Below are 20851 nucleotides of genomic sequence, written 5' to 3' on the forward strand. Positions count from 1 at the left end.
CTTATACGTAAGCTCTTATGCCAATCCAAACATCCATATAGATGTTTATCTATATACTTGTTAAATTGGTGTTATTTGGAGTTTCATTTGCTGTTTTGCCTATGTCTACTTGTATGAATATCTTACTTATATTAATTTTAATCCTCCAAAGATTGCCGAGATGGTGCGCCATCATTTCAATTCGAACTTCCAAACTTAACTAGATTTTCTCTTTTTGAAAGGCGTGATGGCTATGGACGTCCGCGTGTCCTCTCGATATAAACCCCTCGACCCACACGACGACCGCAGCACAGTCAGGCGGAGACAGAGCGCGAGCGCACCGCGAGTGACATCACAAAACAGAGAGCTCTGCTCAGCTCAGCTCAGCTAAGCGAGTGGGAGGAGAAGCGCTTGCTTGCCCAAGATGATGCTCGCGTACATGGACCGCGCCGCCGCCGGCGCCGCCACCGAGCGGGACGCGCTCGAGCTGACCGTGGTGGCCGCCGACGCGGCAGAGTGCGCGGCGGCGAGGGACTTCGGCGGCCTCGTGAGCGCGCGCCCCGCGGCCGTCGTCCGCCCGGCGAGCGCGGACGACGTGGCCAGCGCCATCCGCGCGGCGGCGCGCACCACGCACCTCACCGTGGCCGCCCGCGGCAACGGCCACTCGGTGGCCGGGCAGGCCATGTCCGACGGGGGGCTCGTCCTCGACATGCGGGCCGGCGCGGCCTCCCGGCGCCTGCAGATGAAGCTCGTCTCGTCTGGCGGTGGGGCGGCTTTCGCCGACGTCCCCGGCGGCGCGCTCTGGGAGGAGGTCCTCCACTGGGCCGTCTCGAACCACGGCCTCGCCCCCGCCTCCTGGACGGACTACCTCCGGCTCACAGTCGGCGGCACGCTCTCCAACGGCGGCGTCAGCGGGCAGTCCTTCCGCTACGGCCCGCAGGTGTCCAACGTGGCGGAGCTGGAGGTGGTGACCGGCGAAGGCGAGTGCCGCGTCTGCTCCCCCTCCGCCCACGCCGACCTCTTCTTCGCCGTGCTCGGCGGCCTCGGCCAGTTCGGCGTAATCACCCGCGCCCGCATCCCGCTCTCCCCCGCGCCACAAACGGTAACTCCTACGACTCCACATCCCCATCCTCATCGTCGAACGACGCACGCTGACCGGCCGGCTGATTGCAGGTGAAGTGGGCGCGCGTGGTGTACGCGAGCTTCGCGGAGTACGCGGCGGACGCGGAGTGGCTGGTGACGCGGCCGGCTGAGTCGGCGTTCGACTACGTGGAGGGCTTCGCGTTCGTGCGCAGCGACGACCCGGTGAACGGCTGGCCGTCGGTGCCCATCCCCGCCGGCGCCCGCTTCGACCCGTCGCTGCTCCCCGCCGGCGAGCCCGGCCCGCTGCTCTACTGCCTGGAGGTGGCCCTGTACCAGCACCAGCACAAGCAGCCGGACGACGTGGACGAGGTAGGCCGCCACTGGCGCTGTACTTCTCCGGGGCATGTCGTCGTCTATCCTCCGCTGGATTCTTGGCACCAAACCGCCCCCGCGCTCGCCGCCAAACTCGCCGGCCCCCACCCACGCCCACTGGTCGCGCCAGCAATCCAGCAATCGCTGCGTGCACGGCCGATCTCGCGTGCGTACAATGCGGGGCGAGCCCACCTCACCTCACGCACGTCTCCTTTGTCCCCATGGAACAGCTCACACCAGCAGCGGCAGCACGCACTAGGCCGGCATGTGACGACGTGACACGATAGCGTCCATGGATTCGCCTGCCCGTGCTCATGTTTGTTTGTTCTGTGTGTGCAGAGGATGGGGGAGATGATGCGGCGGCTCAAGTACGTGCGGGGCCTGGAGTACGCGGCGGACGTCGGGTACGTGGAGTTCCTGTCGCGCGTGAACCGGGTGGAGGAGGAGGCGCGCCGGAGCGGCAGCTGGGCGGCGCCGCACCCGTGGCTCAACCTCTTCGTCTCCGCGCGCGACATCGCCGACTTCGACCGCGCCGTGCTCAAGGGCATGCTCGCCGACGGCGTCGACGGGCCCATGCTCATCTACCCCATGCTCAAGAGCAAGTGAGTATCCCAGGACACTCCAACCGATGACGCACCATCTCTCCTCTGCTTGGATTGCTTCCGTGCGCCGCTCGGTGGCATGGCAGAGTTGCCATTTGCGGCGGGCGCTCACGTCACGCACGCGCATGTGAGCCTCCCCTGCTCAGTCAGGGCGCTCGCTGACGGCAGTGAGTGATCCTGACCGGGATCACTTATAATAAGACGGGCTCCGTCCCAGTCTCTCCATCGATCCCGTTCCGTTTTGGATTTAGCCCGAGCAGATTGCGCATTAGCGGCCACCAGCTCAGGTCCTATGATTGAAAAAAACTATTATTATCGCCATGCACGTCTCACTCAGCCACAGGCCATGCACTGCAGTGCACGCACCGGCGCCATTGTTTACGATAGGCTCTCGTTCTTCTTCCTTTGTCGTATCGTGACGCGTCGTGCGACTTGCTGGTGCAGGTGGGACCCGAACACGTCGGTGGCGCTGCCGGAGGGCGAGGTGTTCTACCTGGTGGCGCTGCTGCGGTTCTGCCCGGGCGGCGGCGGCGCGGCGGTGGAGGAGCTGGTGGCGCAGAACGGCGCCATCGTGGACGCCTGCCGGAGCAGCGGCTACGACTTCAAGACCTACTTCCCGCACTACCGCACGGAAGCCGACTGGGCGCGCCACTTCGGCGCCAAGTGGGCCCGCTTCGTCGACCGCAAGGCCCGCTACGACCCGCTGGCGATCCTCGCCCCGGGCCAGAAGATCTTCGCCAGGACCCCCTCCTCCTCGCGAACCGACCGATCATAGCTGCTGTTGGCGGTGATGATGACGGTGGTGGATGATGATGATGACGATGATGGTGATGAAGATCTCGACGATCGACAAGGGGGCGACGACGATGATGATGGTGATTATAGGGTCATTATTCATTAGGCACATTGAGGGGACAAAAAGGGGCTCCATGGATGTTGTCGTAGGGAAAGGGTTGCAAAGAAAACCAAAGATGTCACCTTTTCCTCATCAGGGGCCGGTTAGGCACATTGAGGGGACAAAAAGGGGCTCCATGGATGTTGTCGTAGGGAAAGGGTTGCAAAGAAAACCAAAGATGTCACCTTTTCCTCATCAGGCCCCGGCCCCGGCCCCGGCCCCTAATTAGCAATTCAGCTAACTAACTAAGTAATTAGTTCATGGAAGCGTGCACCAAGCCGTGAACTCTAATCCTCTTGCAAAGTGGTATCTCACGAGAGCTACGTATCTCTTTGTTATTCCTTGGAAATTTCCCGCCTCATCGTTCCGGCCCACACGCTTCATCTTCCTGGCCATCCTCCTCCCACAAGCCACATCAAAAGAGGAAGGATGGAAATCCCTCTGAAATGAACTCGTACCCACCACGATTCTTCTCCGGTCCTCCTCGAATCTATTGACATTGCAATTTCCCTATTCAAATTGACATTGTCCAAGTATTATTTGTGTTCCTCCATGGAAGTCATTCTTGTTATAATAATTGACTTTATACCTAGAGCATGATTCTAGATTTTGCACCGGGTCACAAATATCACCAGGATTGGGCCCTTTCCGTCCACTGTCGCGCGTTATCGTGCGAGGGAGGAACCGTGGGATCATGGGGACAATCGATCATAGCTGTTGTTGAGGATAATGATGGTCATCACCCTCCTGATTCTGGCCATTGTGGTGATGAAGATCACGACAAGGGGCAATGATGATAATAGTTTATTATTTGGCTCCATCTACGCCTCTCTCTCTCTCTCTCTCAGCCCATGCACGTGTTTGAACTTTTATAAATTTCTACATGACCCTTGGGGTGCATCACTTCGAGCTTCAGCTGAAAAAATGGTTCCAAAGTTCATAGAAATAGGATTCCCCCCCCCCCCCCCCCCCCTTTTTTTTACTATTCAAAGTTCTTTTTGGGCGTGTTTCCCTTGAGAGTCACCATATCGGCGATCGTCATCCACTAGCTATGGAGGCTACATAAGCGACCTACAAACTCAGACTTGTAATATTTCAGCCTCCATAATTCAAACACATTGATTCCCTCCAAATTTAAATGTTTCTTCCATTTGCACCTCCCCCTCTTTCGAGTTCTCTGAAGTGAATGCTCAAATCTCGCTGCGGTGCCCAAAAATCTCCGCCACTTGATCCATTTTGTTTAGATCTAACACGATGAGCCGACTATGCTCGAATGTGCATTCATTGTGGTGATGAAGATCTCGACAAGGGGCAATGATGCTAATAGTTTATTATTTGGTTCCCTCTATCTCCCTCTCTCAACCCATGCAAGTGTTTGAACTTCTATAATCTTTTGCATGGCCCTTGTAGTGCATGACATCGAGCTTCAGCTAAAAAATGGATCTAGAGATCCATATAAATATGATTTTTTTTCTTTGTTTTACTATTCAAAGTCCTTTTAGGGTGATATTATTTTTCGTTGCAGAACCAAGTGAAATGGAAAGTAAGAACAACTCTAGAGATTCACCATATCGGCGATGTCTATCCAACAGATATGGAGGCAGCGCAGGCGACGAGCGAATTCAGACTCGCCATATTACATCCTCCATATTTCCAACACTTTGAATCCCACCAAATTTAATTGTTTATCACATCAAGTAAACATGCACATTGTTTTTGACAAGTTGCACGAACAAAAGCATTTCATCGGCGACATGTACTAGTCACATGTTTCTTCCAATTGCACCTTTCCTTCTTTCGAGTTTTTTGAAGCGAATGCTTAAATCTTGCTGCCGCGTCCGAAAATCTTGTGCCACTTGATCCATTTTGTTCGGATCCATCACAATGAACCGATTCTGCTAGGATGTGCGTTCATTTCCCGCTTGATCCTCTGTAATTTGCAGCCTACGCGGCTCAATTTCCTACTGAATTTGGTTCCTACGTGCCTCCATCTCTTCCTAACACCATCTTCTTTCTTGCATTTCATCCCATCTGGCCCTCTTCTCTTGGTTCTCCTTCTCCTCCATCTCTAGTTTATCTTGCTTCCTCTTCTCGGCGCACTCGTTTCTTGTCCTCTCCAACTTATCGATCTTTTTTCCATTTCCCCCACCTCTTCTTTTCTCTTGAGCCTTAGTTCTTCTACTTCCTCCCATCTGGCTGACCCGTGCTAGACGCTAGAATGGTATGTCTAGCCACAATTGTCATTTTCTTTCTATCAACATCATTTGCACCACCATCCATCTCCGGGGAGGAATTGGCCCAGTTCTCGGCTTTTGGGTTGCCATAATCATTCTTCGAATTACACTTCTCGTGCTCTTCCATTAAATCCCTATAATGTTGGAGGCCAAATGGTTTGCCCATTCGACTTGGGCATTTCTTTGTACTTCACTTGGGCTATCTCATCCTAAAACAAACAAATGCACAAATTGATGAGAATTCTCAAAGTAAAGCAAATGTGTTAATAAAAAAACAAGCTTTCTTACATACTGATAAATGGTGACATCCCTAGGAGGAACGGGCTTCACTTGCTCCTTACAACTCACCCCAATGATTACACATCCCTTGAATCGTACAACGTTAGTCCGTGAGAGATTTGAGCATCGTTTTTCACGCGGAGTGAAATATGAAACAATCCTCAATGCATTTTCAATAAATTGTTGTCGATTGATGTTTCCCGGCAATCGCATCGAGAGATTTATTGTCATGCCATGACAAGCGCAACATCCACATCGGGCTTAAAGTTGCTTCTCCGTATTGCCTTCTTTTTCGATGAGCCGGAACCCTCAAATTACAATTCTGTATCTTAGACGGAGTCATGATAAAAAGTGACAACGATGCGACCTCGAGATCGACATCATTTGTCTCGGAATCACCTATCATACTAGGGAAAATTTCATCATTGAGGGCCGATCCCCCAAATTCAGAAAATCGCCACTATATTTGCCAACAATTTCCATGGCCATCTCGCATTCGATTGAATAAAACCCGATTAAAAGCCATATCATGCCTTTTTACCTCATCACTGTTGCTGATCGGGCGTATGACTGGGAAGCCACCATAGTTTTGTCCGCTGTCAGGTTGAAGCGAGGAGGGCTAAAGGCAGCGACGACGCTCTTACCAGTCTTCTTCTTCAGTGTCTTCGCTAAGAACCACTGTTGCACTAGTGGGGTGAGGTCCCTGCCTCCAGGCGGCGACATAGGCACCTCCGCATTGGATACTTCGTCGTCAAGGTGGAGATCGGCCATCGAAGCCATCATCGGAGGTGCATAATCCACAGGAGCCGCAGTATTCCGATGAATTCGGGCGTGGGGCTGAGACATTGTCCATGGCATTGTCAGATGGAGTGCAACCAAATATCCCCATGGCAGGAGGGGGGAATATCGTTCGCGCCAAACCGGTTTCCAAATATCCCCCACAGACGCCAAATATGAAGACTCGTGGGCTCGTTTTGGAGGAACCTCCATAAATTATGGAGATAAAGGACGGGATGTCGACTCTGATAATGACATTTTTGATCAAAAAAATTGTGACAATGGCTATTGTAATGATCGGGCCGATACGATGACTCTAGGAGAGTACTCTAATAGTTCCATTCCACATGAATGGATGGCTCCATCTTCGTGTTTGGTACAAATAATGAGATACTCCCTCTGTCCTATATTGTGCTTGCAAAAACGTGTAGCATTATGGAACGGAGGGAGTAGAACCGAATGCTTCCACTGCTTGCACACACAACAACATTGGAAGAAAGGAAAGAACGCACTTGGAAAACATAGGAACTGCTCCAATATGCTGTTTCGAATGTAGGAATTCAATTCAGACATAGGAACGCTAACGATGCCAGATCCTAACGGTAATAGCTAGTGGGTCCTACCTGGCACTCTCAGAAATTCCTGTGAAAGAACAGCGACTGCTGCTACCGCACATGGCAACGACGGACTGGAGTGGCGAGGGATGGCGACGTACGGCGCCGTTGCTTCCGCGGCAGCAGCGGGCGCGGCCACGTCCGTCTCTGTCCCCGCTCGCTCCTCGCCGGCTGCTTGCGGCGGCGTACAACGACGGCGAATAATAAGCCGGAAGCATGCGCGCGCGCCCAGTCCGGCGTGGGTCGCGCTCCGGCTGACGGCGACGTGCCCCTATCGTCTTGCCGTTCCGATCGGTGTCGCGGTGGCGGAGTGGACGGGACGAGAGGCGCGAACGAATAATTGGTGGCGTGCTCTGATCGATAGATCGATGGTGCGATGTGGTATTGTGGCGTGCTGGGCCGTGGCTGCCACGTGAGCGGACGCCGTCCGTATCGACAGCGCTGTCTTTTCCCGCGGCCATTCCTTCTTTTTCCATTTCCAAATTCCGTGGCCGTGGCACGACGAGAGGTGGACACTGTTCATCTCCCTGTCCACTAATCGATCCTCCCCGTGTCCTCCTCGAAGAATCGCCACGGATTCGCGTCCGCATTTATCGATCGACCAATATCCCCAGCATGCATCCTTACAGATGTGGCAGCAGTACGCGGTGGCATTCGTCACGATATTGGTCGAATGTGGTGGGTTTCCTGGAAGTGTTTGAACTTGCTTTTTTCCTTTTCCCTTCTCCCTGAACTTGTTTTTGAAACTGCTGTATTTCCGTTCATTGTAATAGAAAGGGTTAGTGCCCGATTAAAAAAAAAGCAGTACGCACTGGCAGGAGCTGTAAGGCCAACTCCACCGCGCGATCTTATCGTGTCCGACCCTGTCCGTTTGGGGTAAAAGGGACAAAGGAGGCGGCCCAGCGTGCGACGGTCCGGACCCATCTTGTCCGTTTCGTGTCCCGGCCGACCCATTTCGAGCGCAAACTTGCGCCTGGTTTGGATCGCGGCGGACACCAAACGGACGCGCGCTCATCCGCGTCGGGGCCGCGTGGCAGGCGGCCACCCACCTCCCACCCACCCACATCAATGCGCACGAGCGGGCGGCCCCACCTGTCATCCGCATGTCGAGCGGTCGCCGTCCTTCTTTAAGTGGGAAGCGTGGACGGGTCGTCGTCCACACTGCCTCACGCCACCCAGCGGCCTCCTCGAACCCCGACAGCGCAGAAACCCTAGCCTGACTCCTCCTCGAGCTCGCCGGCCGCCCACCTCGTCATGGGCTTCTGGAACGGCAAGGGCAAGCACGACGCGAGGCCGGCTCCTCCTCGGGGCGCCGCCGCGGCTCCGTGAAGAAGGAGGAGCCCGCGTCTCCGCCGCGCTCCTCCCGTCGGGCCCCCCGCCACCGCCGCACTCCTCCCGTCGAGCCCCCGCGCCGGCCCCCTTCACCATTGCCCCTAGGCCCTCCGGCGAGCGTGACCGGCAGTACATCTGCGCGGACGTGTGCCGGAGGTATTGGGAGACGAGGACGCCGGTCCCGTGGAGCGATGCCCACCTCCCCAACGAGTGGCACCTCTCCGCGGACCGGATCCCCATCCCGCCAGTGCCGGCGACCGGCCGTGCACGGCGCGATGAGATCAACCGCCGCCGCCGCCTCCTCCCCGACGACCTGTACTACGACAACAAGTATGCCCCCGACTCGCCGCTCTGGGACACATGGCTCCAGGACGAGCACGATGTGCGGCGCGCGTCCTACTTCGCCGGCACCGTGTCAGGGCCGCGGAGGCCACGTGCAGAGCCGCGCGGGCGTACGCGGGTGCGTGGCCTGGCGCCCACGCCGTCGCCTTCCCCGTCTCCGTCACCCCCTCCCCCTCCTCGCATGACAGCGAAGGAGGAGGCCCGTCTCTTGCAGCGTGTCATGGACGACTCCATGAACACGCACGACGAGCGGCAGTGGGACGGCCTGGAGGAGGCCATGGCCCTCTCTGCCGCCGGGGACGTCGCCTTCCCGGAGCTGCAGCTGGCGGCCATCACGGCGGCCGCCAAGGAGGAGCCGATGGTGGAGGACTCGCCCGCGTTCGAGAAGTTCCTGGGCCAGGAGTGGGGCTGGTCGTGCACTGCGCCGGAGATGGCCGCCGACCTGGGCCTGAACTGGTGCCCCACTCCGGAGCGGGAGGCGTCGCTGCGGGAGGAGGTGGTGCAGGCATCTCCGGCCGTCCAGCCCGCCCCCGTCCACCACGCACCGCCGGCCCACCTCTGGACGCCGCCGGAGTACATCGACCTCGTCAGCGACGACGACGACACTGACGGCCAGTGAAGACGGCAACGGCCACAGCACCGACGGGCGCGGCAGGAGCGCGCGGGAGGAGTTTTTTTATTTTCTTATTATGTTAATTATGAATCTGGGCCTTTTAAGTGGCCATTGAAACTGGGCCGTTTTGTGGCCAACCCATATATATGTTTTATGTTTTTTTAAAATGTGTTTATTTGCTTTTTTAGTTATTTAATTATTATTTTTAATCCCGTCCATCCCGGACATGATTTGGGGTGCGGCCGCGCGGTGGGCGCACGCACGATCCAATAGACACAGCCGGACACGGGCGTACCCATCGGCGCCCCAAAGGGACAGATTCGGATCAATTCGGACATCCGTTTGGGTCGCGCGATGGAGTTGACCTAAGACGTACAGCACATGATCATAATCCATACATGATCTCCTCCCTGCTGTGTACGGTACGCATGCACATCGAAGCCCGGCCGTGGTAGCATGCATGCAGAGTGATGGTGGCTGCAGAAGCAAAGGACGTAGTACGGTCAATAGATTATGTGGACGTACTGCATAATCAACCGGACGGACAAGCGTCCCTCCGTCGATCAGATGCAGATCAGCTTAGCAGCAGGGTTGCATTTGTTGGATCGCTGTTGCTCTACAGGCCGCTGTTAAGGACCCTGTCGAGGCGGATCGACGATCCATCGCTGTGCTTGGTCCCATGGTACCGGAAGGGTTTATCGTGTAAATTCCATGGACTTATCCCTAGCCGCCGGAATTATTTGTAGACGACGGTGACTCCCGGATTTTTAGATTCACCCGGAGCTAGCTCTCGGCCACTCACCACTCGCTTTCTCCCTCCGCCTGTCTCCGTTGCAGCTAGAATTATTTATTCACCAACCCATTGATTGGATGGTTTTTCAATAAAATTGTTTTTGTAATAAGGAAGACGTGCTTTGTGCCCGTTTTATTACGGCAGAGAAAAATGAAAGGAGTACATTTTGGCACTATGGAACTTCTAGAGCATCTTTAGCCGGATATGTCAAATATGACCCTCAAACGCCCGTGAATGCACCCAGGCGCGTCCGCGGGTAGTGATCGGACACGCTTTAAATTTCACTTGTCACATCCGGGCATTTTGTACAAAATTCTTAAATCCACACAAAGACATGCAAATGAAATAACCTACGTATTACGTCAATCACCTAGCTACTCATCGTTGGAGATGTCGATGATCTCCGTGCCCGGCTCCGGCAGGATTGGCGGTAGCTGCAGCTCTGGCTCCTCCGGCTGCTCCGCTCCGGTCTCCTCCACCTCTATCTCCGCATCGAGTTCGGCGAAGAGCGCGTCAGACGCCTCCTGCTTCCGCTGGAGGAACGCCCGGTTGGCCTTCACATAGGCCTCATTCCGAATGGACTCCATGATGGTCTGCTGCTCTGCCATCACGTCGGACTGGGCGATGGCAAACTCCGCCTCCGCCTGCTCCATGTTGAAGCCCCACAACTGCTGCTCCGGCTGCTCTGCCTCCTCCACCTCCTCCACCTCCATTAGAGCCAGCTCCTCCTCCTCCTCCTCCTCTTCCTCCCCCGGCTCCTCCTCCTCCTACAGCTCCGACAAGTCCCGAGGCAGCACGGTGGCGATGCGGGCTGCGCGCGCGCCTTGTATCGCCCGGATCTCCTACTGGATCTCGGCACGGCATGAGCATTGTGTAGTAGGTTATCTTACTGCAGACCATGGCGGACCACCGGAGCATGTGCAAAGCACTGGAGCGGGAGAGGGAGGAGGTGGATGGGTTCGGACTGGCTGCGTGGAGAGGAGGGATGTGGATGGACAAGGGTTGCGGGACTCCGGCCGGGTTAAATGGACGGATTTGCTCTCGGGCGGTGAGCTGGAGCAGCGCCATGTGGCGTTCACACCGCGGCGACGGAGGAGACGCCCGTCAGACAGCCGGCTTTTTGGGCTAGTCCGCATGTCACCCCTTCGTCAGTCCTACGTGGAGGGCGTGCCCGGACGCCCCCATATCCGCCTCATATTTGGGCCAGATATAAGGGATGCCGGTCAGCCTGGGCGTTTGAGGCCCTTTTGAGGGGGGGCGTCTAGGCCACAAAAACGTGACTGGTCGGTGAGTGGGCGGTCCGCCCAGGCGTATAAGGCAGGTTTGAGGCGTCCGGCTGTAGATGCTCTGATTGATTATATCTACAGAAATTTGGGGAAACCCCCTTTTAATCATATAAGAAAAATAGAACGAAAGAAGAATTTTCTTTTGTCACTCAAGTTATCGCAGAAGTCATATTTCGTCCCTCAACTTTTGATGGTATACACCCCCCCTCCGTCCCTTCCTTCTATCTCTATCACACTTTCCCTCTCCCTCACCCCACACCAATCTCAACTTCTTGGCCACTTCCTCCATATAAATATTAACACGTACAGAGAACTCGCGTATGTGGATCGTGTTATATGCTTTTATCACCTTCTGTTGAATTGATATAATATTTTAGTGACAACAAACATTCTGCTTCAGCAGAGCACACATAAATTTTCAAACTACCACATGTTAAAAGTAAATCTTGGCTCCTTATTTGTATGGTACAATAGTTTGTACAAGTGGACAAATATTTTTGGTTGAGAAGCTTTGATGCAAAGATTTAGATTGTCCCCATGGGCATGAACGCAAATGTTTAAGGTCGACCCCCAGTTCTTCAATGCACACTTTTTCATTTAGTTACCTTTCTGATAGAGTTTTAAGTTTCTCTTTATTTATTTATTTATTTTTTAAAAATTTAAAGGCACACAAAAGAATAAAAAGCCTCTCTAAAACTTCTGGTTTACCTCCCAGACAACACTTTCTTTAAAGCCATATAGCTAGGCTGAAAAGCGCTCAATTAATAAAGACTCAGATCTTAGTTGTGAGCACAAAGTAACATAGATCATGTAACAACGAAGCCTAACCCTCTTGTAAGTGCATCTAGTGCCACCCCTAGTTGGTTTTGGAGTATTGACGACAAACCTAGTTGAGGGACTAATGTGTTTGTGAGAATTGCAGGATAACACAGGTAGAAGTCCCTCATTGATTCGGTTTTCCTACCAGAGATGACCCCTAAAAATGTATGAAGACATTGAAGTCAAAGGTGGTATGTGAAGACATTCACATTGAAGACTATGACAAGAGAAGACATCGCATGAAGACTATGGAGCGCGAAGATTTAGATCTTTCGTAGTTCTTTTTCTTCTTTGCTGAGTCATAGGAACCACCGTACTGTTAAGTGGGGTCCAAGAGAACCAGTCAGAATGACTGAAGTGATGCTTAACCAAAATCCTACGAGGAGCTAACCCACAAATGGTCTTGATAACCCACAAAGTGTAGGGATCGATTGTCCCCTTTCCAATAACTAAGAGTGTCGAACTCAACGAGGAGCTAAATTTAGTATTTGTATTCTCTAAGGTTCTACCAACCACCGACAAAACTCTATGTACATCAAATGTTTGCTTTACCTATGAAATAAAAGTAGAAGTATTTTGTGTGTAAAAATATAACTTTGCAAGATAATAAAGAATTTAAATAAAAGTTATCTGATGTAAAGTAAAGGAACAAGTGAAATTTAGCGAGTATGGAGTAGCGGGATAGGAGGTGTGGAATTGTCCCTATGCAATTGGCTATGATACTAGCTAGATTGATAATCATTGTTGCTAACATGCAACAAAATCCATTGGTAACACATACTTATGAATGGGACCCTAGCAAGCATCCACATGTACTAAAGATCCATTATGGTAAAACTTAACCATAACGTTAAAATATATTGGTCCCATTTTATCCAATATGTATCAACTCCTATACACAGGTCCCATAATATATGTCACTCCGACCACCTTATCCATAATTATATCAACATATTACTAACCCTAAAGTTTGATCCGCATACGTGTGCACTCATATGATGGGGACTGAATGGCAACAACATATCAACATACAAGTCAAATCAATCATAAAAGGTCACCAATTAACCATCAGACAAAAGGGATACTCATACATAATAACAATGCAACAAATCATTGGATAATAATTCATAGCGCCAAACACCATGTTCAAGTAGGGAACTATAGAAGTTTGCGGGAGTGGACCACTATATAGTGAGGGAGGAAGGTGATGGAGTTTTGGTGAATTTGATGAAGGCGATAGAGATGATTGTAGTGATGATGGATTGATGGTTCGCCCGGTAGCACTCCAGCGCCGCCGGAAGAGACGGCCCGAGAGGCCACCCTTTTCTTCCTTGGCCTCCCTCCAGGTGGGGAGACGTTCCCCCCACCGGCTTTGGTGTTAATGGCACCTGGAGGGCAAGAGAACCTCCGAGATTGGATCTCCCTCTTCCCTCTGTTTCTCTCTGATTTCGATACTTTTCTGCATTAGATCACTAATACGTCAATTTTGCATCATGCTTTTATATTGATATTTAATGCATTATGTGCTATTATTACACATTATATCACAATACTTATGCCTATTCTCTCTTATTTTTACAAGGTTTACATGAAGAGGGAGAATGCTAGCAACTGGAATTCTGGGCTGGAAAAGGAGCAAATATTAGAGACCTATTCTGCACAACTTCAAAAGTCTTGAAACTTCACGGAGCATGTTTTTGGAATAAATAAAAAATATTGGGCAAATAAAGTACCAGAGGGGGGCCACCAGCTAGCGACAAGGGTGGAGGGCGCGCCCTACCCCCCTCGGCGCCCCCCCGACCTTGTGGGCACCCTAGCAGGCCTCCGGTGCCCATCTTTGGCTATATGGCGTCTTTTACACTGAAAAAAATCAAGACGAAGCTTTCGGGATGAAGTGCTTCCATCTTGAGGAAGAACCTTGGCAGAACCAATCTAGGGCTCCGGCGGAGCTATTCTGCCGGGGAAACATCCCTCCGAGAGGGGGAAATCATCGCCATCGTCATCACCATCGATCCTCTCATCGAGAGGGGGTCAATCCCCATCAACATCTTCACCAGCACCATCTCCTCTCAAACCCTAGTTCATCTCTTGTATTCGATCTTGGTCCCAAAACCTCATATTGGTACCTGCCGGTTGCTAGTAGTGTTGATTACTCCTTGTAGTTGATGCTAGTTGGTTTATCCGGTGGAAGATTATATTTTCAGATCCTTAATGAGGGTTGATGCGGCTTGAAGCTACGTCGATATTTCCCCAAAGAGGAAGGGATGATGCAGCACAGCGACGGTAGGTATTTCCCTCAGTGGTGAAACCAAGGTTATCGAACCAGTAGGAGAACCAAGCAACAACACGTAAACGGCACCTGCACACAAATAACAAATACTCGCAACCCAATGTATTAAAGGGGTTGTCAATCCCTTTTGGGTAACGATGCCATAAATTGGCAAACAGACGTGAATAAATTGTAGTAGATTGATAGATCGAACGCCAAATAAAATAAATTGCAGCAAGGTACTTTGGTATTTTTGGATTTAATAGATCTGAAAATAAAAGGCAAATAAAATAGATCGCAAAGGCAAATAATATGAGGAAGAGACCCGAGGGCTGTAGGTTTCACTAGTGATTTCTCTCGAGAAAAATAGCAAACAGTGGGTATACAAATTACTGTTGGGCAACTGATAGAATTTCAAATAATCATGATGATATCTAGGCAATGATCATTATATAGGCATCACATCCAAGATTAGTAGACCGACTCCTGCCTGCATCTACTACTATTACTCCACACATAAACCGCTATGCAGCATGCATCTAGTGTAGTAAGTTCATGGAGAAATAGAGTAATGCAATAAGAATGATGACATGATGTAGAAAAGATATATTTATGTAGAAATAGACCCCCATCGTTTTATCCTTAGTAGCAACCATACATACGTGTCGGTTCCCCTTCTGTCACTGGGATCAAGCACCGTAAGATCGAACCCACTACAGAGCACCTCTTCCCATTGCAAGATAAATAGATTAAGTTGGCCAAACAAAACCCAAATATCAGAGAAGAAATACAAGGCTATAAGAAATCATGCATATAAGAGATCAAAGAAACTCAAATAAGTTTCATGGATAAAAAGAGATAGATCTGATCATAAACTCAAACTTCATCGGATCCCAACAAACACACCGTAAAAGAGTTACATCATTTGGATCTCCAAGAGACCATTGTATTGAGAATCAAACGAGAGAGAGGAAGCCATCTAGCTACTAACTACGGACCCGAACGTCTACAAAGAACTACTCACGCATCATCGGAGAGGCACCAATGGAAGTGGTGAACCCCTCAGTGATGGTGTCTAGATTGGATCTGGTGGTTCTGGACTCTGCGGCGGCTGAAATTGATTTTCGTCGACTCCCCTAGGGTTTCTGGAATATTGGGGTATTTATATAGTAAAGAGGTGGTCCGGGGGGCACCCGATGTGGGCACAACCCACCAGGGCGTGCCTGGGCCTCCAGGCGCGCCCTGGTGGGTTGTGCTCCCCTTGAAGCAGCCCTAGGTGCTTCTTCGGCCCATTGGTTGTCTTCTGGTCCAAAAAAATCCACAAAAAGTTTGCTGCGTTTGCACTCCGTTTGATATTGATTACTTGAGATGTAAAAAACAACAATTGACAATTGGCACTATGTCAATAGGTTAGTACCGAAAAATGATATAAAATGACTATAAAATGATTATAAAACGTCCAAGATTGATAATATAACAACATGGAACAATAAAAAAATTATAGATACGTTGGAGATGTATCAGCATCCCCAAGCTTAGTTCATGCTCGCCCTCGAGTAGGTAAATGATAAAAACATAATTTTTGATGTGGAATGCTGCCTGACATGTCATCTCATATTTTTTTCTTTATAGCCTGGACATTTGGACATGACTAGTATGCCTCTACTTGACTAGCTGGTTGAATCAATGATGGTTATGTTTCCTAGCCATAGACATGATCTGTCATTTGATTAACAAGATCACATCATTAGAGAATGATGTGATTGACTTGACCCATCCATTAGCTTAGCACGATGGTCGTTTAGTTTGTTGCTATTGCTTTCTCCATAACTTATACATGTTCCTATGACTATGAGATCATGCAACTCCCGAATACTGGAGGAACACTTAGTGTGCTATCAAACGTCACAACATAATTGAGTTACTATAAAGATGCTCTATAGGTGTCTCCGATGGTGTTTGTTGAGTTGGCATAGATCAAGATTAGGATTTGTCACTCCGAGTATCGGAGAGGTATCTCTGGGCCCTCTCGGTAATGCACATTGCTACCTCTTGAGCACTGCGTTGGTTTTCCCCGAAGAGGAAGGGATGATGCAGCAAAGTAGCGTAAGTATTTCCCTCAGTTTTTGAGAACCAAGGTATCAATCCAGTAGGAGGCTACGCGCGAGTCCCTCGCACTTGCACAAAACAAATAAATCCTCGCAACCAAAGCGATAAGGGGTTGTCAATCCCTACACAGCCACTTACGAGAGTGAGATCTGATAGATATGATAAGATAATACTTTTGGTATTTTTATGATAAAGATGCAAAGTAAAATAAAAGCAAAGTAAAAATCAAAGGAAATTACTAAGTATTGGAAGATTAATATGATGAAGATAGACCCAGGGGCCATAGGTTTCACTAGTGGCTTCTCTCAAGAGCATAGGTATTCTACGGTGGGTGAACGAATTACTGTTGAGCAATTGACAGAATTGAGCATAGTTAGGAGAATATCTAGGTATGATCATGTATATAGGCATCATGTCCGAGACAAGTAGACCGACTCCTGCCTGCATCTACTACTATTACTCCACTCATCAACCGCTATCCAACATGCATCTAGAGTATTAAGTTAATGAAAACAGAGTAACGCCCTAAGCAATATGACATGATGTAGAGGGATAAACTCATGCAATATGATGAAAACCCCATCTTGTTATCCTCGATGGCAACAATACAATACGTGCCTTGCTGCCCCTACTGTCACTGGGAAAGGACACCGCAAGATTGAACCCAAAGCTAAGCACTTCTCCCATTGCAAGAAAGATCAATCTAGTAGGCCAAACCAAACTGATAATTCGAAGAGACTTGCAAAGATAACCAATCATACATAAAAGAATTCAGAGAAGATTCAAATATTGTTCATAGATAGACTTGATCATAAACCCACAATTCATCGATCTCAACAAACACACCGCAAAAAGAAGATTACATCGAATAAATCTCCACAAGAGAGGGGGAGAACATTGTATTGAGATTCAAAAAGAGATAAGAAGTGTGGGAGTCCTGGATTAGGGGGTCTCCGGAAAGCCGGACTATCTCCATTGGCCGTACTGTTGGACTATGAAGATACAAGATTGAAGGCTTCGTCTCGTGTCTGGATGGGACTCTACTTGGCGTGGAAGGCAGGCTAGGCAATACGAATATGGATATCTCCTCCTTTGTAACCGACCTTGTGTAACCCTAGCCCTCTCCGGTGTCTATATAAACCGAAGGGTTTTAGTCGGTAGGACAACAATCACAACATACAATCATACCATAGGCTAGCTTCTAGGGTTTAGCCTCTCTGATTTCGTGGTAGATCTACTCTTGTAACACCCATATCATCAATATCAATCAAGCAGGACGTAGGGTTTTACCTCCATCAAGAGGGCCCGAACCTGGGTAAAACTTCGTGTCCCTTGCCTCCTGTTACCATCCGGCCTAGACACACAGTTCGGGACCCCCTACCTAAGATCCGCCGGTTTTGACACCGACATTGGTGCTTTCATTGAGAGTTCCTCTGTGTCGTCACTGTTAGGCTTGATGGCTCCTACTATCATCGATAGCGATGCCGTCCAGGTGAGACTTTTCTCCCCGGACAAATCTTCGTATTCGGCGACTTTGCACTGCGGGCTAATTCGCTTGGCCATCTGGAGCAGATTGAAAGCTATGCCCCTGGCCATCAGGTCAGATTTGGAAGTTTGAACTACATGGCCGACATCCGCGGAGACTTGATCTTCGACGGATTCGAGCCATAGCCGGGCGCGCCACACTATCTCGATGGGCATGACCTAGCTCTGCCACCGGACGGTACTCCAGAGGCCGCGCCCGCATCAGCTCCGACCCTTAGCTCGGAGCCAACTGCGCCAATTGAGGACGAGTGGCTAGACACCGCCTCAAGGGCTGCAGTCTCGACGGAGATCGAGCCAAACACCTGTATAATTCTCCGCACAGCCCGTGACTCCAAGGTGCCGGACTCTCTTCTGGACCCCGAACCATCCGCGCCCCTGCCAATCGAATCCGAATGGGCGCCGATCATGGAATTCACCGATGCGGATATCTTTCAGCACTCGCCCTTCGGCGACATTCTGAATTCACTAAGGTCTCTCTCTTTGTCAGGAGAGCCCTGGCCGGATTAGGGCCAACAATACCGGTATGCGGACGACGAAGAAATTCGACGCCCACCCACCACCCACTTTGTAGCCACTGTTGATGATTTAACTGACATGCTCGACTTCGACTCCGAAGACATCGATGGTATGGACGACGATGTAGGAGACGAACATGAACCAGCACCTACAGGGCACTGGACAGCCACCTCGTCGTATGACATATACATGGTGGATACACCCAATGAAGGCAATGGCGACGAGATAACGGAGGATGACCCCTCCAAGAAACAACCCAAGCGCCGACGTCAGCGGCGCCTCTCTACGTCCCGCCAAAGCAAAGGTGGTGATACCGGCACAGGAGATAATAACACTCCGGATAGCGTCGAAGACAACAACAATCCCCTCCAGCAGGATTTAGAGCAGGAGGATGAAGGAGCCAGCTCTCCTGAGAGAGCAGCTGGCGGAGAGGAGGAGGATGACAATTACATGCCCCCCTACGAAGACGAGGCAAGCCTCGGCGACGATGAATTCGCCGTACCAGAGGATCCCGTCGAACAAGAGCGCTTCAAGCGCAGGCTTATGGCCACGGCAAATAACCTGAAGAAAAAGCAGCAGCAGCTTCAAGCTGATCAAGATCTTCTAACTGACAAATGGATTGAAGTCCTCGCAGCCGAGCAATATAAACTCGAGCGTCCCTCCAAGAGCTATCCAAGGCGCAGGTTACTTCCCCGACTGGAGGAAGAAGCGTATGAAACGGCTGATCGGCCACCTCGTGGCCACGATAGAGAGGCATTCCGGCCAAAAGCTCAGCCTCCACCCCAACGCCATTCAAATAAAAAGGCATGGGAAGATACGCCAGACCAGCGAGACATATTGGAGGACAAAGAAAAGCATTCAAGATCGATCTACGGATCATGAGGGCGCACCACTCTATGAGACGATAAATGTCACGCCGGATACAGTAAAAGCAAATCTGGCCGGGCTGAACACAGCGGGCAGGACCCATTCGAGCTACGTCGCGATATAGCCCAATACAGAGGCGCCGCACACCCCCTATGCTTCACAGACGAAGTAATGGAACATCAATTCCCAGAAGGTTTCAATCCTGTCAACATTGAATCATACGACGGCACTACAGACCCCACTGTATGGACTGAGGACTTCCTCCTCCACATCGACATGGCCCGCGGTGATGACTTACATGCCATCAAGTACCTCCCACTAAAACTCAAAGGACCAGCGTGGCATTGGCTTAATAGCTTGCCAGCGGACTCCATTAGCTGTTGGGAAGATCTGGAAGCCGCATTCCTCGACAACTTTCAGGGCACTTATGTGCGACCACTAGACGTCGATGACTTGAGCCACATAATTCAGCAGCCAGAAGAGTCGGACAGGCAATTCTGGACCCGGTTCCTTACAAAGAAAAATCAAATTGTCTACTGTCCAGATGCGGAGGCCTTAGCGGCTTTCAAGCACAACATCCGAGACAAGTGGCTAGCCCGGCACCTTGGTCAGGAAAAGACGAAATCTATGGCAGCCCTCATGACGCTCGTGACCCGCTTTTGTGTGGGAGAAGACAGCTGGTTGGCTCGCAGTCATAACATATCAAAAAACCATGGTACCTCAGATACCAAGGACGGCAATAGCAGGTCACGTCGCAACAAGAATAAGCGCCGCATTAACGGCGAAAGTACCGAGGATACGGCAGTCAATGCCAGATTCAAAGGCTCTAAACCCGTTAAGCGGAAAGAGCCATTCAAACAAAGTACGCCGGGTCCGTCCAGCTTGGACCGTATACTCGATCGCTCGTGTCAAATACACGGCACCCCAGACAAGCCAGCCAATCACACCAACAGGGATTGTTGGGTGTTCAAGCAGGCCGGCAAGTTAATTGCCGAAAATAAGGACAAGGGGCCGCATAGCGAGGATGAGGAAGAACCCCAGCAGCCGCACAGTGGAGGACAGAAGAGGTTTCCCCCGCAAGTGCGGACAATGAACATGATATACGCAACCCACACCCCTAAGAGGGAGCGGAAGCGTGCGCTCAGGGACGTATATGCGTTGGAGCCAGTCGCCCCAAAATTCAACCCTTGGTCCTCCTGTCCGATCACCTTCGATCGCAGGGACCACCCCACTAGTATCCGTCACGGCGGATTCGCCGCACTGGTCCTAGACCCAATCATCGACGGATTTCACCTCACTCGAGTCCTTATGGACGGCGGTAGCAGCCTGAACCTGCTTTATCAGGACACAGTGCGCAAAATGGGTATAGACCCCTCAAGGATCAAACCCACAAAGACGACCTTTAAGGGCGTCATTCCAGGCGTAGAGGCGCACTGCACAGGCTCAATTACACTGGAAGTGGTCTTCAGATCGCCGGATAACTTCCGAAGCGAAGAGTTAATCTTAGATATAGTCCCGTTCCGCA

At 51.0% G+C, this 20851-nt stretch overlaps 1 protein-coding gene across 1 annotated transcript; it reads left to right on the forward strand.

Annotated features, from left to right (window-relative positions):
* The first annotated feature begins 292 nt into the window (after positions 1 to 292).
* LOC123149681 (cytokinin dehydrogenase 11) lies at positions 293 to 3019 on the forward strand. The gene is made up of 4 exons (XM_044569389.1): positions 293 to 1081; positions 1153 to 1431; positions 1774 to 2036; positions 2481 to 3019. The coding sequence occupies exons 1-4, from the start codon at positions 404 to 406 to the stop codon at positions 2809 to 2811; spliced, it is 1551 nt and encodes a 516-aa protein (XP_044425324.1). The 5' UTR covers positions 293 to 403; the 3' UTR covers positions 2812 to 3019.
* The last annotated feature ends 17832 nt before the right edge of the window (positions 3020 to 20851 follow it).

Source organism: Triticum aestivum, chromosome 7A, assembly GCF_018294505.1.
Source record: "Triticum aestivum cultivar Chinese Spring chromosome 7A, IWGSC CS RefSeq v2.1, whole genome shotgun sequence".
Lineage (NCBI taxonomy): Eukaryota > Viridiplantae > Streptophyta > Magnoliopsida > Poales > Poaceae > Triticum > Triticum aestivum.

What these genes read in the sequence shown, in the direction of transcription:
- LOC123149681 (XM_044569389.1), top strand. Translation starts at nt 404, where the DNA reads ATGATGCTCGCGTACATGGACCGCGCCGCCGCCGGCGCCGCCACCGAG. An exon ending in TCTCCCCCGCGCCACAAACG is followed by an intron (nt 1,082 to 1,152) that starts GTAACTCCTACG and finishes GGCTGATTGCAG; the next exon opens with GTGAAGTGGGCGCGCGTGGT. An exon ending in TACCCCATGCTCAAGAGCAA is followed by an intron (nt 2,037 to 2,480) that starts GTGAGTATCCCA and finishes TTGCTGGTGCAG; the next exon opens with GTGGGACCCGAACACGTCGG.